At 54.3% G+C, this 17,821-nt stretch overlaps 1 protein-coding gene across 2 annotated transcripts in view; it reads right to left on the bottom strand.

The window, feature by feature from the left end:
- Positions 1-17,821, bottom strand: part of SH3RF3 (SH3 domain containing ring finger 3) — a 162,116-nt gene that overhangs the window by 6,632 nt on the left and 137,663 nt on the right. For both annotated transcript variants that reach the window (XR_015136850.1, XM_086326729.1), the window contains exon 9: positions 1,986-2,314. Coding sequence is in view for 1 of the 2 variants with exons in the window: in XM_086326729.1 (XP_086182855.1) it covers positions 1,986-2,314 (329 nt within the window). In the remaining variant the exon portion in view is untranslated. The remainder of the gene's footprint in view (positions 1-1,985; positions 2,315-17,821) is intronic.

Below are 17,821 nucleotides of genomic sequence, written 5' to 3'. Positions count from 1 at the left end.
ACATGGTGTGTGTGTATGGCGTCTGTATTGTGTCTGGTGTACATGGTGTGTGTGGTATCTGTATTGTGTCTGACGTACACGGTGTGTGTGTGGTGTCTGTATTGTGTCTGGTGTACATGGTGTGTGTGGTGTCTGTATTGTGTCTGACGTACATGGTGTGTGTGTGGTGTCTGTATTGTGTCTGGTGTACATGGTGTGCATGGTGTCCGTACTGTGTCTGGTGTACATGGTGTGTGTGTGGTGTCTGTATTGTCTGGTGTACATGGTGTGTGTGTGTGGTGTCTGTACTGTGTCTGGTGTACATGGTGTGTGTGTGTGGTGTCTGTACTGTGTCTGGTGTACATGGTGTGTGTGTGTGGTGTCTGTACTGTGTCTGGTGTACATGGTGTGTGTGTGTGGTGTCTGTACTGTGTCTGACGTACATGGTGTGTGTGTGGTGTCTGTACTGTGTCTGGTGTACATGGTGTGTGTGTGTGGTGTCTGTACTGTGTCTGGTGTACATGGTGTGTGTGTGGTGTCTGTATTGTCTGGTGTACATGGTGTGTGTGTGTGGTGTCTGTACTGTGTCTGGTGTACATGGTGTGTGTGTGTGGTGTCTGTACTGTGTCTGGTGTACATGGTGTGTGTGTGTGGTGTCTGTACTGTGTCTGGTGTACATGGTGTGTGTGTGTGGTGTCTGTACTGTGTCTGACGTACATGGTGTGTGTGTGGTGTCTGTACTGTGTCTGGTGTACATGGTGTGTGTGTGTGGTGTCTGTACTGTGTCTGGTGTACATGGTGTGTGTGTGGTGTCTGTATTGTCTGGTGTACATGGTGTGTGTGTGTGGTGTCTGTATTGTGTCTGGTGTACATGGTGTGCATGGTGTCTGTACTGTGTCTGGTGTACATGGTGTGTGTGTGTGGTGTCTGTATTGTCTGGTGTACATGGTGTGTGTGTGTGGTGTCTGTATTGTGTCTGGTGTACATGGTGTGTGTGTGTGGTGTCTGAATTGTGTCTGGTGTACATGGTGTGTGTGTGGTGTCTGTATTGTGTCTGGTGTACATGGTGTGTGTGTGTGGTGTCTGTATTGTGTCTGGTGTACACGGTGTGTGTGTGGCGTCTGTATTGTGTCCGGTGTACATGGTGTGTGTGTGGCATCTGTATTGTGTTTGGTGTACATGGTGTGTGTATGGTGTCTGCATTGTGCCTGATGTACATGGTGTGTGTATGGTGTCTGCATTGTGCCTGATGTACATGGTTGTGTGGTGTACATATTGTGTCTGACGTACATGGTGTCTATGGCGTACATGGTGTGTGAGGTGTGTCTCAGGCCACATGGAAGAGCTGGCATTCGTCAGCGTGGCCGAGTGGGGGAAGGATTCTGACAGACACCAAGACTATATTCTCAGGGGACCCCCCTCCTTTTACCATTCAGGCAGCTCTCAGAGGAGGAGGTGCTCAGAAAGGAAAGTACTTCCTCCCGGCAGGCCCCTGGCCTGTCTGAAGCTCTCTAAGGACCGATAACTCAAATGGCGCTGCTCACCAAGAGGATGCTGACCTCTGGCCCTTCCACCTGATGCCTTGGTGAACTCAGTTCCCAGATCCAGAAACTCTGGGCTGAACTCTATGAAATCGCTGGCTTTGGTGAAAAACAGATGAATACGGGCCATGTCATATGGTTTAACCCTGAGCCAATCTGGGGTGAGGGGCCAGGCTTCCAGAAGAGTTGCCCGGGGTGGGATCACTCCAGGTTCCCGTGGGGCTGGGGGCGCAGCTCATCTCTTTGGGCTCTGAACACCTCAGTTCCATCAGATTTTCCTTGTAAATCCAAACTCGGATTGCAGATGGACTCAGAATGTGAGACCTGCTCCTGTTTTATCCGAGTCTCTGGGACAGTGAGGGACACCAGGCAGGTTCACTCCCCAGGAATCCCATCGTCGCTTTCCCCAGAGTGGCTCCACACCTGAGAGACCACTGCACCCGGAAGCACACAGCTCCCCATTACCTCTCTCTGGGAAGTGGCTTGGGCTCAGGGCGGACAGCGATTGTGGAGAAGGCGGCCGGTCGGGTGGGTGACGGGAAGCTCAGATCCAAGGAGCCTGCCTTCCTGTGCAGTGGCTCCATCCCCAAGGCACCCTGCATCTCGCCTTCGATGGGACAGGACCCAGCCCTGCCGTGGATGGACAGCAAGGACACTTCGGGCCCTACCGCGCCCTGGAGAGAGGCGTCCACTGCTTGCGGGTCATGGGTGGGAGAGGTGGATGGCGGAGAGCGCGACTTCCTCCTGGTGGACGCACCGGCCAGCAGCTTCAGCAGCCCACTCTTCCTGTCTTTCTAGAGACACACAAAATGAAGTTGGGTAAGTGCTTCTAGTGAGTGGTGTGGCCCTGTCAGGAGACTCTGGTCCTGGTCAAGTAAAGCTACCTAGAGGAGGACAGTGAAGATGGAAAGCTTTCCCATCTCGCTTCCTTCCTTTCCTGAGACGTGGAAGACACGCCAGCACAGACCTAGACCTGGAGGTGCCAACCTGACAACCCCCTCCTCAGGACCGCACCCCCAGACTCCCGCTCTCAGGACCGCCTCTCAGGAACCCTGACCTCAGGACCCCCATCTCAGGACCACATCCCAGCCTGGAAACACCACCAGCTGAGGGCACCATGGGTCTCCTGCAGCGGGAGCGGGTGGTTATTCCACATTAGTACCGAGTACCCCACACACCTTCAGTTGGAGGCCCTGACAGCACTGTTTGTGGTTGTACCACACGGGGAGCTGGGTTCCATGTGTGTCACATATATGTGTGCATGTATGAGTGAGGGTGTGTGGAGGAGGAAGATGTGTACACGCAGAGGTGCTTCCATGGAAATGTGCTGGCCTTGGTGTCCAGTTTTGCGGCCCTCCTGGAACTGACTGTTCTGACGTTGCATGAGGACTAGCTAGTTGGCAAGGGGTGTGGTGTGAAACAGGTGGCACTCTAAGTCTGACACAGAGCCCTTGGTCGGCAATGGCCACCACAGCGTCTGATTGGGTCATGGGGCTGGTTGGACCCCACAGTGGCCCAATGGGGACTCTTTTTTCCACCCAAGCTGTTGGGGAGTCAGTGGTGCTGAAATTGCCATAAAGCACACTTAGCAGGGGTGTGTGCCTCAAAGTAAGTCAATAACATTTTAGTATGAACAAATCTGAAGTTTTTCTCTACTCCAAGCACTGGTACTGATGGAAAGGATTGGAGCTGATGCCCTGAATGCACACCACGGCTGGCATGGGCAAGCCCCAGCCTGGAGGGGAGCAGGCATGGGGGAAATGTGGCACAGGGCAGCCTTGATTAGTATCCACCGAGATGAGCATGGGACACATTCAGGAGAGCTTTGGTCAGTTAGCCACCAGGGGGCGCTATGCAGCTGGCTCGGAGGTGTTGCCACCCTCCAAGTAGCCACGTTCCTGAGGCCACCACGCAGAGGAAGGGACTCCCAGGATGACAGCCTCCTAACTGAGACCAGCAGGGGGAGGGCATCGGCTCAGGTGCACAGAGGGTCCTTGGAGCTCACTTGGGGGCTCTGGAAAGGGAGACAGGCTGGCAACAGACCCTCAAACACTGCGGGGTCTCTGGCAGAAACCCACTGGCTATCAAGTGGTCAAGTGGGATCTGGAGATGAAAACTCTAAAAGTAATCTAACAGTATATGTGTGTGCCTGTGTGAATGTCCGAGCCTCTGCGTGAATGTCTGTGCCTATTTGTGAATGTGTGTGCTTATGTGTGACGGTATCAGTATGTGTATGCATGTACATGGGCATACGTATGTATGTGCGCACATGTATGCATGTGTGTCTGTGTGCATGTGTGTGCACGCACAGGTGAATAAAATTAAGATCCATGTGATGGGTCCCCAGGCCTGCCAGTGGCCCCATGGTGCCATCCACGACAGGAGGAGGTTCACATCACTGGCTCAGCCTGCACCCCATGGAGCTGAGGGCTGACTGCCCTTCCTGATGCTCTGCTGGGCCAGCCAGGTTCTCAGAGCACAGGGACTGAATTCTGGACACTCACCAACAAACCCCGGTGGGGCCACTGGACCACATGGGCACCAGGGCAGGGACAAAGGCTCCAGGCATGAGCTGGGTTGTTGGTGGCATCATAGCCAGAGAGTCCTGCTGGGTGAGTTAGCCAGAACCTGCATGCCCAGTGGGGAGGGGCCTGCATGAGACCTGCCAGCGACCAGGGGGAGGGTCTCTCGATCCCCGGTGAGGTCTGACTGTGCCCATTGCTAGGTCTCACCCAGCTCAGATCTCTGGCTGCTGCTCCATATAAAATCAAGGCGAAGGAGACACAGTTAGGACAGGCCCAGGGCAAGTGGGCAAGGCCTCTTGGAGGTTTCTTGGCAAAGCCACAGCCTTCCCAGTAGAGCAGGTCGCCAGGCCTACCAGTAGGGCTGCCAGCCCTGTGTCGGGCTCCCACCACCTGCACCTGCCAACTGGGTGGCAAGGGCCACCGTAGGATAGGGGCTCAGTGGGCACGGCAGCCATGCCAGGCACAGCAGGCAAAGGGACAGGCGGAGCCAGGCTGTCGAGGTCCACACCTGGGTCAGCACATCAGAGAAGAGCCCAGGGGAACATTAGAAAGACAAACACGCATGCACTCACACACACCGCACACACATAACCTGAGATAAAGCCATAGCCTGCTAGCAAAGAATCACCTGGAAACCAGTATTATAAAAGAGATATACATTCATTACAGGAGAACCGCAAAACATCTTAAAAATAATAAAATGATAGCTTCTGTCCCTAGAGGGTTTGTTCCTTAGAACGTTAATGCAAAAACTTGGCCGAAGGAAAAAGAAATTTAAAGCTTAAATGAAAAACTGCTGCCAATTAAAAGTCAGTTAAAATTATGGAAAATTATCTCTGAAATTAAAAGAAGTCAAAGAGAACAGAATTTGATTTATAAAATGTGACATTAATTTTTTTAGGGAGTCAATTCATTTAATTAAACGAAGTAGACCTGAGTGCCACATTTTCCTCATTAATCCACGGGGTTAGATGGCCCCACTTCTCTCACACAGATTTACCCTGTGTTCTGTTCACAGGACATTTAAAGCTGCTGGTGGGCACACACTGGATGCTGGGCAGGTGTGGTGGGCAGCACTGATATGTACATGGTTTGGTCTGCAAGGCTCAGCCCCGACCCCCTAGGAAAACCTCAACCTGCAGGACCAAATGCACTTGTGGGTAGGGCAGGCTCTTCCCACCACCTCCGAGCACAGGGCACAGACAGAGCCACACACGTGCACTCTGCCAGGTGCCCAAAAGGACATTTCCACGAGCTGAGACAGGAGTTCAGGGTCATGGATCAAGGGTCATGGACCATGTTCCGATTGAGTCCACCCTCAGTGGCCTGGGGGCATCGCTGCCATCGGGGAAGCGCAGATCTAGTCCCCCAGATGGCTGACGTTGGCTCAGGAGAGCAGGTGCAGGAGGGGCTCGACGATAATTCATTTTATTACACATTTTGATATTTTCTGACATATTATGTCAAATGTTGTTTCTTCTTAATTTGAGAGGAACATGAAAGCAAAACTTGTAAAAGTTGCTCCGCACACAGGATTCTAGACATGATGTACCGGAGAGAACTTCTGTTGTTCCGTGGATGGGAAGGGAGGTGGTTTTGGAGGAGTGGGGTTGGGGTGGCCTGAAAGCTGGGCTGGTTGCCAGCCAACTGGGCAGGTCCAGGTGAGAATCCAGGAGGTGGGGAGGGGGGAGCATGGGGCCTGTGAGAAGAGCAACATGGTGGATGGCTCCTTGGGGGCCTGGTTGAGAGGCTGGAGTCGCAGGGGCAGTGGGATTGGAGGGGAGCTGGCAGTCTGGATGCAGGATCCCAGCCACTCTCTGACCCCAACACTGCCTGTTCCATAACTGCTGGAGCAGGATGAGCGAGGGTGGGGGAGTTTGCTCTCCCTTCACCCTCCAGGCGTTACTGCCTTGCACCTCAGGGCCTTACTCAGTGTTTGCTGACCCACCGGGTCTCCAGCCAGTGTCCTGAGCACAATCATACGGCCACGGCTGACCCGGCCCAAACCTGCCTCAGGTCCTGGAGCTCCTGGGACAGAACCCCACCTTCTCCTGCCAGTCTTGGGCCTCCCCCACACATGGCCCCCAGCACTGCAGGTAACCACACACTGCAACAACGTCCTGCGTACCTTGCTGTCCCAGAGATACCCCATGTTCAGTGAGGGCCATGGCGTGATATGGACCAGCTAGCAGCCTCCATAGCAGGAAACCTGGGTGCTATGTTGAGCTCTAGCTCAGCAGGTCTGGGTGGGGGGCTGGGTTACCTCCCTGTGCCCCCTGGCCCATCAGATGAGCAAGTGCTGACATCTCCCACTCCTCACTGTCACAGCCTCCCAGGGCCAGGACTGGGTGGCCCGAACCCCTGGGGTGTCAGCACCCTGTGAGGGCCCTGAACTCGGGATTGGACCCTGGTGGTCCCACCTCTGCTGTGTAGCCCAGGACGCTGTCATTGCACCAGGTGGTGTCACAAAGGCCAGCACAGGGAAGGAGGCACCGCGGCCAGGGCTCCGCGAAGGCAGGAGGCCTGTGCACATGCGCCTGCCCCAAGGGCCCCAGGGTGCAAAGCCAGGCTGGGGCCCAACATGAGAGGGTGAGGGCAAGGGCCATGCCACCTGGCACTCCTCCCAGCAGGTGCCCCTGGGCCTCGTTTCCTCACCTGTGAAGTGGGGGTGACGACAGTCCCTGCTCCTGAGAGCTGCCTGGGGACCAGATGAAATAAGACATGCCAGACATTTGCCTGCTGTCCCCACCACCCTCTCGTCACTATGGTTACCAGAGCAGGCTGGAGACTTCTTTCTGAGGCCACCAGTCCACCAGTGACACACGGGTGTCTCTCCACGGCTGCATCTCACTCTCTGGGCATGGAAATGCCATGCTCAGCCAGAGGAACAGTGCCAGGACCTCGTCTCTTCGACAGCAGTCCTCACAGGATGCAAGTGTTGATGCTGTGCTTCCCACAGGCTGTGGTGACATGTGTGGCAGAGGGGGGCCCTTCCCTGTGCTGAGCCGCAGGGGCTGTGAGCAGAGCCAGAACAGGAAGCAGAAGGCCTGAATGTCTTTCCCCAACAGGAGTGTCACCTGCTGGGCTGTGAAGGGCCTCACGGCTCTGAACAGAGGTGCTTCCTGGGTTCTCTGAAGCCCCTGGACTTGCCAGGCTGGGTGCAGGTAGCTTCTCAAAGCAGGTCACACCCTTCACCAGGGATAAGAGGCTATGGTTTAATTCAGCTGAGAAACAACGAGGTGAAAGGCGGTGGCTGTGAAGCTCTGACCGGCTGCCCCACGTCCTACGAGGCGAGGCCCCCTGGCTGACAGCGCAGGACTGCTCGGGTGTCAGGCTCCCGGCGTCTGCCTGTCCCTCCCCTAAAGCAGCCCGAGGCAGATGCTGGCGACGGCCTTCTGCACTCAGGGCTACTCTTGCATCCCAATCACCCCCACCCTCGGTTCTGCAACCTGAGGGCTGACGTGACCAGCTTGGAGCAGCTCTGGGAAGCTGGGGGCTGACGACTCCATTGCATGGGTCTCCCCAGGGGATGAAGAGATGGAGACAGAATGACCCAGAAGCCCTTGGAGAGCCATGGAGAGGGACTCGGGGAGGGGTGCTGCCCTCCCTGGTGCCGAAATGGGGCAGCTGGGTGGGCCCTGGGAGGGTCACAGGGTTCTTCAGTCACGAGTGAGGGCAGGGCCTCATGGGTCGGAACTGAGGTACTTCCTGGGCTCTGGGAAGTCCTGCAATTTCCAGGCTGGGTCCCCACTCTGAATGGCCAGGGGACCCGCACCCACTACCCCAAGGAGCGGCTGGGAGTCTGGCATCCATGGGTTGACTAGTACATATTCTAGGCAGCCAAGCCCCCCTGGACCTGTGTCTCTGAACACCCGCAGGCTCTGAAAACTGCCATCCTGCCAGCCTCACTTTATTCATCCCAAGTGGGAGCCACACCCCAAATCTAAGGTGATGAGTCCAAACAGAGGCAAAGAAGCTTCCTCTAGAAATCCAGGGGCACCCCACCCAGGACCGCATCTCCCGCATCTCTGTGGACTGACCCAAACAATCGGGCTGCTCCGGGGGGATGGGACACAGTGCCCCCAGGAGAAGGGCGGCTGCGCTGGTGGGATTGGGCTGCACAGACGGTCGTTAGGAGTGAGGGGACTGTGTGTGCTGCACCAAGTCCCATCTCTCTGGCATGTGAAATGAAAGTGAAAGTTGTTCAGTCATGTTCGACTCTTTGTGACCCCATGGACTATACAGTCTGTGGAATTCTCCAGGCCAGAATACTGGAGTGGGTAGCCGTTCCCTTCCCCAGGGGATCTTCCCAACCCAGGGACTGAACTCAGATCTCCCACATTGCAGGCAGATTCTTTACCATCTAAGCTACCAGGGAACGGAGAAGGCAATGGCATCCCACTCCAGTACTCTTGCCTGGAAAACCCCATGGACGAAGGAGCCTGGTAGGCTGCAGTCCATGGGATCACTGAGGGTCGGAAATGACTGAGCAACTTCACTTTCACTTTTCACTTTCATGCATTGGAGAAGGAAATGGCAATCCACTCCAGTGTTCTTGCCTGGAGAATCCCAGGGATGGGGGAGCCTGGTGGGCTGCCGTCTGTGGGGTCGCACAGAGTCGGATGCGACTGAAGTGACTTAGCAGCTACCAGGGAAGCCCTTTTATGATTTTATATATATATAAAATACCATAAGCTGTTTATGATTCTTTTTAAGAATCAGAAGACTCAGGAGGAGCCTTCCCTAATGCCGAGGAGCAGGTGGGTAGAGGGCAGCTCCAGAAGGGGCTTCCCTGGGCGATGGCAGTGAGGCTAGGTGTGTATACAGGGCAGAGCCTGTGGTCGGTCTGTTAAGACGCCGCTCTGTGTCCAGGGTGCTGCCTGGCCCCGCATTCAGCAAGCACCTGCTTTCCCATCTCCATGTGAAACTCTTTCCTCTTCTATGAGTTCTGAACCCCACCCCCTCCACCATCACCCACATCCTCCTGTGTCCTGAGCAGAGATGGTGTTCAAGGTGAGGCCTCCCCCATTCTGGTGATTCACTTTTCCTGGGCCTCTCCCACATGCACGTGTTATTAAACTTCGATATCCTCCTATTGATACACCTCATTTAGTTCTTAAATCTGCCAGAAGGACCCAGAAGGGGAGAGAAACGTCTTCCCCCAACAGGAAATACCCCAGGAGAGAGCAGTGCGCGGGTGAGACAGCGGGCAAGCCCCAGTGAGAGGTGGGGTCCCAAGGCCTCCCAGAGTGGCTCCCTCAGGTTCTCTCTGGGCAGCGGGGCTGTTGGAGAGGGGGTGGTGGGCTGGGCTGGGCGTGCACATCCCTCTCCTCTCCCTGGGAGCGCAGTCCCTCTATCCCTTCCCTCCAGCTCTACTCACAGCCCATCCCTGGCCCTTGGTGAGCATTCCTTTCTGGGAGAGCTTGTTTCTCTCTCATCCACTCTGTCCACTTGCATGCCTTCAGGTCTTCAGCCTCTGTATGTTGTTTTTTTACCCCCTCCCCTACATGGACCACTGGTTGAATTTGTGCTGTAACCCAGGCCCATGGGCAGTGGTGCCTGCACCAGGGAAGTTCCCACAGGAGCCCGGCTCTGGATCGGGGCCAGACCAGGCCTCTGGGCGGTACCCTTGTCCCTAGGCAAGAAGTCACTGGGCAGAACGCAGTGAGATGAGGGAGGGTTAAAACGCTGAGCTTTCACTGCATCACAGCTTTCCCTGGACTCAGCATTCTGACCTGCTCCTTTCTCTTCTCACCCTGATGCAGGAAGGCCTGTTAACTCGGCAGAATTTATAGCTCAACACTAATGTCTTTAAGATTGCTTCTGAGGAGGTCAGGCCAGAGGGCAGATGGCAGAGGCGTGAAGCCAGAACAGCCCTCTGGCTCTAGGCTGTGTCTGAGCCGCTCTTGGCTTCCTCCACCAGGACAACCTTGCCTTGAAAGTACGTTTCCAACAGGCTTCTGCTTGTTTTCTGTAGAACAAGTGTGGGGCCACCACAAAATATTAGATTAAATGAAATGCATTCAGATGAAATCTCTGCAAAACCTGGTATCCTCCAGAAGTTCTGGAATGGAACAAGGAAGATCAAACACATCCTTATCTACTCAGGTGTGCCAAGTGCAGGTACTTCTGAAAAATTTTTTAAACAAAACAGATGGGTAGAAACTACCTCATCCAACCAGAAAAACGGCAGCAGGACGGTCACCACAGGGGAGGGGCTGTCCACACTGGAGGGGCTCTGTCAGCGGGATGCAGGATCTTGGAGGCTCAGGTAGGGATCTAAGCTGTTATTTCCACTAGCACTGACAACCAGCCCTGCCAGCTCTCAGGGACACCGGAGTTGTCTTCCTGGACTCATGTCCTTCTTAGCACAGCTGTTTGCAGGCAACGTCAGGTGACACCCCCTGGGCACCAGCTCAGCGTGGTCGGCCTCAGCCCTGCAAATCCCAGACCCTGGCCTGGCTGCTCCTCCCTGAGAAGGGCCTGACTGGGCTCTTCTGCTCCTAAACTCTAAAGAGCTGCCACCACATGCACATGCCTGCTTGTCATCATCACATTAGAATGATTAGGAAAGGACAGAAATTTGGAAGAACTCGAGGTGTCAGGACCCCAGTGAACTCAGGTCACCAGGAGCCCCTCATGGCTCCTCTCTGAGCTGCTGATCTAATAGGGAAGAGGCGGCTGCCTCGAAGATGGAGGGAGGGCCTCAGAGTCCACCTCGTGAGCAGTCCTGGCAGGAGGATGTGGGAAAGGCTTAACTAGAGCTGCTTACACCAAAGGGCAGGGAGGGCTGCCTATGAGTTGTGGGTGAGTTTATCTTCCACGACTTGACTCCTGGGGCTGTTTCTACTAGGGGTGCCGAAAGCAGAGGCTCTGGACCCTCTCCCAGTGTGTGCCCTGGGGCAGAGACTCAGACCAGCACAGAGGGGGGCCACAAAGCCCACATCTCTCCCTGGGATGGACCTTGTTGTTCTCCAGTCTCGCCTCAGCAGCAGTGTTTTCTTGCCATCGGCACAGAGGAGGGAGGTGCCAGTGTCCTTCACAAACTACGAGTGTCTCTCTGGCTGGAAGGCAGGCTTCTCTGCATAGGAGGCTGAGGAGCCGCCTGCAGCTCCCCTGCATGTCTCCCTACTGCCCCTCGATGGGCCCTGCCTCCGGGTTCCAGGGCGCCCTACGGAGCACCCGCTTGCTCAGCTCTGAGCCCGGGCACAAGCCAGGGCTCGCCGCCGAGTAAGCGCCCACAAAGATTCTTGTGTCAGTGGATCAAAGAGCACACGGGTGGCTGAGGGCAGCCCAGGTATGCAGTGAAGAAAAGGGTGAGTTCTGAAAAACAAGGATTGATGAGGTGCTGCCAGGATTTCTGGTCACGGGGGAGTCAGTCTCTGGGGAGGGGGCCCTGTAGGGGTGTGAGTGTGTGAGGCACACTGCCGCGGGTTCTGGGTCCTGCAGACCCCCCATCAGACTCCTCCTTCACTGATGAGCAGGGAAGCTCATTTTCGTTCTGTGATTAGGTCCCTGGACCCTCTGGTGGGGGTGCTGTCAGCCTGCCGAGACGGGTCTTTCCACTCCAGGGGGGCTCTGCTCCACTGACCAGAATCGGTTCTGGGCTTGCTCACTGCCCGGACAGGCTGGTGTGACAACCACCAATAGAAACGGTGTCACGAGTCTGTGTCCTTTTCCCGCCCTGGCTCTAATGACACTCGGTTGCAGTGTGGCCCGGCACCTCCTCCCTATACTGCTCTGCTGTCCCTGGTCCATGCACCAGACACGCCTGTCCCCCCGACAGCCGCCTGACCTCTGTGCTGTGTCATACTAGGAGTCGTCACAAACGAAGCTGCTCTGCACACTCATTCTGGAGCCCATGGGGCATGAGATTCCCTCTCTCCTAGGAAGACCTTCAGGACTGAGTGGCTGGGTTCATGTCTCTAGGAACCACTGGGCTCTCTTCCAGAGCATGTGTATCGTCTTCTACTAATATTCCCACCAGCAGCGACCGGGAGCTCTCTGCTCAGCCTAACCCTTTAAATAAATACTAGCTCTGCCTCTCATCTTCACGGAATATGGGCACCCCCACCCCCCTCCCCCCCTACACACTCAATAAGGAATAAGGTTTCTACATAAAAACAGGCACAGGTCTTGTAGATAAGCCTAGCCTTGTTTTCCACACAAGTGGCTTTCTCATGTCACGTGACAGCCTTCTCTGAATGGGCAGAAAACACGAACATAACTTGTGTCCCGTGTGTATGCTCCCAAGGTGACCTCAGCGAGGAGGGGCTCATGACCCATCCTGTGGCCACCAGTCAGCTCTCTCCCCAGCCAGTCCTATCAAAGTGACCATGGTGGTAGGGACAGAGGTGACGTGTGGGCTCAATATCACAGGTGTCCTCCCACCAGCGCTTCCTGGCTGCAGCCACTGCCGACTGCCCAGTCTGCCAGAGACCAGCACTGAGCCCCCAGTACGCCCTGCCCTCTGGGCGATGAGTGCCCCCTGGCGGCAGGCTGATTAAAAGGGACCACTTCTACCGCAGATGGGGCAGCTTTTAGTTCCCACTGAAAGAGTCACTTATTCTGGACTCATGGCTCCTTCCCCACATACAATGCTTCTGCCAAAACTCCTGTCTATGGACTCAGGGAATACCTTACCCAGCATCACGATACTCCGATACTCTACATAGCAATGCTTCTGGAAAAAAATCAAGCATGACAATGGGCCCCTGTTCGTGGAATTCACTGGTCTCACCCTGCCCCTCACCGTCCACAAGCAGGCAGCCTGACAGAGTGGTGCAGTGACCTCTTGAAGATCCAGTGAGTCTGGATCCAGGAGACCCCTTGGGGCATCTCAGTGTCACCATGCCCTATGCTCAGGGTCATTGGGAAATGACAACAGCCCACCCAGGCAGGACAGCTGATGGCCCAGACCCTTCAGCATGGAGCCCTGAGTCCCCAGATCAGAACCACGGCAGCTGAGTTGCTCGCTGGAGGCAAAGGGGCAACGGAGCAGGTGGTAGGAGAGGCAGTTACAGACACGAGTGCTGTGGTCGGCACAGAGATTTCCTTGTTCTGTTAGGAATGCAGCCGTGTGTGTGTACCTATAAAATACTGTTGATTGTTCACTCTCCCATTCCTCATCACAGAACATCAGCAGTGCTGACTTTATACCTCGGGCTTGCAGTTACAAGACACCATGGAGAAACACGAATATCATGGAGGACTTGCCATCCCCCTGTGGGGATTAGCTCATCCCAGTGGCTCGCAGCACAGTGATCTCACATCAGCAGAAGCAAGCCCCTTCGCTGTCTTTACTCAGAGACGAGGCTGGGTCAGAGTTGGGCTCAGGGCCCAGCTAACAGGGTACACCATGATGGGTGCTTTGTGTGGCAGGTTGGCCAGGCTGTGGGGCCAGTGGTCAGCCCCTCGTCTGGATGCTGTGGGGAAGGTGTGTCCAGATGTGGTCAACTCCACAAGCTGGGGCCTCAGGAAAGCAGGCTCCTTGCAGCATGGGCCTTGATGGCCAGGTGGCCGGTGCCAGCGGTCACGTGCCGAGGGAACAAGCAAGGTTTCCTGGGAAAGACCTTCTGCCTCCAGATAGCATCTTGATCCCCAACCTCTCTCAGCCTGTCGGCACCAAGGTCTTCGGCTTCCAGCCTCCATGATCATCACAGCACCCAGTCCCTCAGATGAGCATTAACCCAGGCCCTGAGGTGCATAAATGCACCTCTCTCTATTCACTCTGCTTCTCTGTGGAACTCTGATTGAACAAACCAATAATGAAGAAAGGCTTTTGTAATCAGCAGAAGACATTATTCCCATCTTTGTTCGGTTGCTCAGGCATGTCCGACTCTTTGTGACCCCATGGACTGCAGCACACCAGGCTTTCTTCACCATCTTCTGGAGCTTGCTCAAACTCATGTCCATTGAGTCAGTGATGCTATCCAACTATCTCATCCTCTGTCGCCCCCTTCTCCTCCTGGCTTCTATCTTTCTCAGAATTAGGATCTTTTCCAATTGGTCAGCTCTTCGCCGCATGTGGCCAAAATATTGGAGCTTCAGCTTCAGCATCAGTCCTTCCAGTGAATATTCAGAGTTGATTTCCTTTAGGATTGACTGGTTTAATCTCCTTGCAGTCCAAGGGACTCTCAAGAGTCTTCTCCAGCACTATAGTTCGAAAACATCAATTCTTCGGCACTCACCCTTCTTTATGGTCCAACTCTCAGCCCCATACATGACTACTGGAAAAACCATAGCTTTAACTAGACAGACCTTTGTCAGCAAATAAATGTCTCTGCTTTTTAATACGCTGTCTAGGTTGGTCATAGCTTTTCTTCCAAGGAGCAAAGCGTCTTTTAATTTCATGGCTGCAATCACCAACCGCAGTGATTCTGGAGCCCAAGAAAGTAAGTCTGTCAGTGTTTCTATTGTCTCCCCATCTATTTGCCATGAAGTGATGGGACTGGATGGCATGATCTTAGTTTTCTGAATGTTGAGTTTTAAGCCAGCTTTTTCACTTTTTCCCATCTTAGCATTAAACAGAAATTTCCGGGACTTGTCTAAGGTGATAAAAAGCAAAGACATTAGAAGACAGTGGATGCAGCCAGAAACGCAGCCGCAACTGCTAGTCTTACAAAGAGACCGTGAAGTGATAACATTTTCTTTAAATTGACCCATCAGTTCTACTTGAGATATGGTTGGAAAGAGAGTGAATCCTCTAAAAAGATGAATGTGCTTCATTCCCATGCCACAGGCGAACATGTCTTGTAATTTATTAAGATGTGGCCCGGAAGGAAATACGAGCCCGTAACAGTCAAGCCTGCCCCCACAGTGACCTCGCCCTGGAGGGAAGTGCAGGTCTACAGCTCCTGTCCTGTCCCAAGGTGGGGATGCTGCCCTGCCTCCACACAGCTGCCTGCACGATGGCGTGTGTGACAAGACGGGAAGGCACTGCAGTTCCTGAGGGCCACCTGCTGGCCCGGTCTCCTGTGGGCACTACCTTTGGTTTATGGGCTGTGCCCAAGTTTTTCTCTTGAACTGATTCCATCAGCTGAGACTCCCTGGGCATGAAGGACTGGAAAAAAAGTCTCCCACGTCTGATGAGGACACAGTGGTCTCAGAAGACAGCACTAGTGCTGGGCTGGAATTCTGTACCAGATAATTCTAGCTGAGGTTGCATCTCTTGGGCCCATGGCCCACGGCCACTCGGATGTACTTGGATGTCCACCTTTTGTACCATCAGCCAGCTGTCCTGGCTGCCCTGGATGTTCAGGTGTCAAATGTCTGCCATCCTGATTAGTTACAGTAACATTTGCCCTCCTGGGAAACTTCAGTTCAGTTCAGTTCAGTCGCTCAGTCGTGTCCAACTCTTCGCGACCCCATGAATCACAGCACGCCAGGCCTCCCTGTCCATCACCAACTCCCGGAGTTCACTCAGACTCACGTCCATCCAGTCAGTGATGCCATCCAGCCATCTCATCCTCTGTTGTCCCCTTCTCCTGCCCCCAATCCCTCCCAGCATCAGAGTCTTTTCCAATGAGTCGACTCTTCGCATGAGGTGGCCAAAGTATTGGAGTTTCAGCTTTAGCAGCATTCCTTCCAAAGAAATCCCAGGGCTGATCTCCTTCAGAATGGACTGGTTGGATCTCCTTGCAGTCCAAGGGACTCTCAAGAGTCTTCTCCAACACCACACTTCAAAAGCATCAATTCTTCAGCGCTCAGCTTTCTTCACAGACCAAATCTCACATCCATACATGACCACAGGAAAAACCATAGCCTTGACTAGACGGAGTCACAAATTCTTTTCCATTTGTAGAGTTTATTGCTATTTTAAAAATGAATTTGGGGGACTTCTCTTGTGGTCCAGTGGTTGAGAATCTGCCTGCCAATCCAAGGGACGCAGGTTCAATCCCTGGCCTGGAAGGATCCCACATGCCCTGGGGCAATTAAGCCCATTTGCCACAACTACTGAAGCCCGAACACCTAGAAGCCCGTGCTCTGCAATGAGAAGTCACCACAACGAGAAGCCTGAGCACCACAACGGAGAGTAGCTCCCACCCACAGCAACTAGAGAAAGCCCGAAGCAACAAAGGCCCAGCACAGCCAAAAAAAAAAAAAAACTTCAACACTCTGAAAAAATGAATTTTGGTTTAATGTTTTGCAGCAAAAACCCAACTTCTGACTGGAATAGTTTTCTTGGGTGTCATCCATCCTTCAGGCTAAATGTCAGGTGTGAAACTAAGACCTTAAAAACCCCTTTACACCCGTGTTTCTTGGTGGCACAGGAAATGGAGCCTCCAGTGTGGAGATGAACAAGTACTGTTTCACAAACAGAATGCCAACCGGCCCAGGTTCATTTCAAGTAGGCAGCATCTCTTGGTTTGGCAACGTTAGGTGTCCTTTTTCTGAAACTGCAAAATCAAATCCCCTTTTAATCTTTCCTCAGGAGCCTCAGGAATAGAAGCTGTGCATCTATATCTAACCCACGATTCTTATGGGATCTGGCCTTCAGTGAACTGTCAGATACCTAATAATGGTTCCTAATACTTTCGTCCAAATACCTATGCTAAGCATGTATGTAAGGAGATCAAGCCAGTCAGTTCTAAAGGAAATCAACCCTGAATATTCATTGGAAGGACCGATGCTGAAGCTGAAACTCCAGTACTTAGGCCACCTGATGTGAAGAGCCGACTCATGGGAAAAGACCCTGATGTTGGGAAAGATTGAAAGCAAGAGAAGGGGACGACAGAGGATGAGATGGTTGGATGGCATCACTGGCTCAATGGACATGAATCTGAGCAAACTCTGGGAGATAGTGAAGGACAGAGAGGCCTGATATGCTGCAGTCCATGGGGTTGCAAAGAGCCAAATACGACTGAGTGACGGAACAACAAAGCACGAATGAGCACTTCCTCCTTCCAAACCCCATGGTGGCAGATGCCATGCCGCTACCTCACTGATGCAGGAATCAAGCAGGGGAAGCCCCTGGAGCCCCTACGGGGGCAGTGATGTGAGACTCCACCCCTTTCACACACATCCATTCATCTGGGCCCTCCTTCTCCAAATTCAAGCTCCACTCGCTGTGTAGTAAGTAGTTTTGGCTCCTGCCCGCCACCCTGATGTCCTGGGCACCCAGTAGGAGAAGCTGACCAACAGGCCCGAGGAGAGGGCATGGGCACTGGCTGAGCACCAAGGCCTGGCCTTACTCCAGGGGGTTACCAGATGCCTGGCCTTGGCCCCACAGGTGTGCATCACGCCCTGAAAGCTCACCAGCACCACACAGAGCTGAGGCCCAGAAGTTGGTGGACTGAGGCTCAGCACAGGACAAGGGCCAGGGGCCTCAGAGGGAGGCCTGGAGGTTGGCCAGGCCCTCCTGGGAGAGTGCAGAGAAGGTCCCAGGCTGCCTCTGAGCTCTCCACAGACCAGAGGGGCCTGGACTGTCCTACTCAGGGTCTACAACCTACCCATGTCACCGGGGGAGGAACGCTCTGATGGCACGTTCTCTCCAGTAGTAAGTTGCCTGTAAAGCCTCACTGTTCTGACAGTGGGGATGTGTGCTTTCAGGATGGGCTCGCTGTCTGCCCGAGGACCACTCACCTGCCTCACGCCAGCCCACCTCCTCCCACCAGCAGTCCAGCTGCAGGGAGCCGAGGTGAAGGGCTGAGGTCATGAGGCCTCCAGAGGCCTGGGGCAGTCAGCAAAGGGCCCTCCGCCTGCCAGGGCACCAACTCCAGCACCGCAGCAGGCAGGACTGCCCAGCATGCACGTCCCAGGGAGGACGCAGGTCTC

This window comes from Bos grunniens, chromosome 11 (assembly GCF_055505025.1).
Source record: "Bos grunniens cultivar Pamir isolate PY7600 chromosome 11, Bosgru_T2T1.0, whole genome shotgun sequence".
Taxonomy (NCBI): domain Eukaryota; kingdom Metazoa; phylum Chordata; class Mammalia; order Artiodactyla; family Bovidae; genus Bos; species Bos grunniens.
Note: the sequence above shows the minus strand (reverse complement) of the source record. Positions and strands in the feature narration are given on the sequence as shown.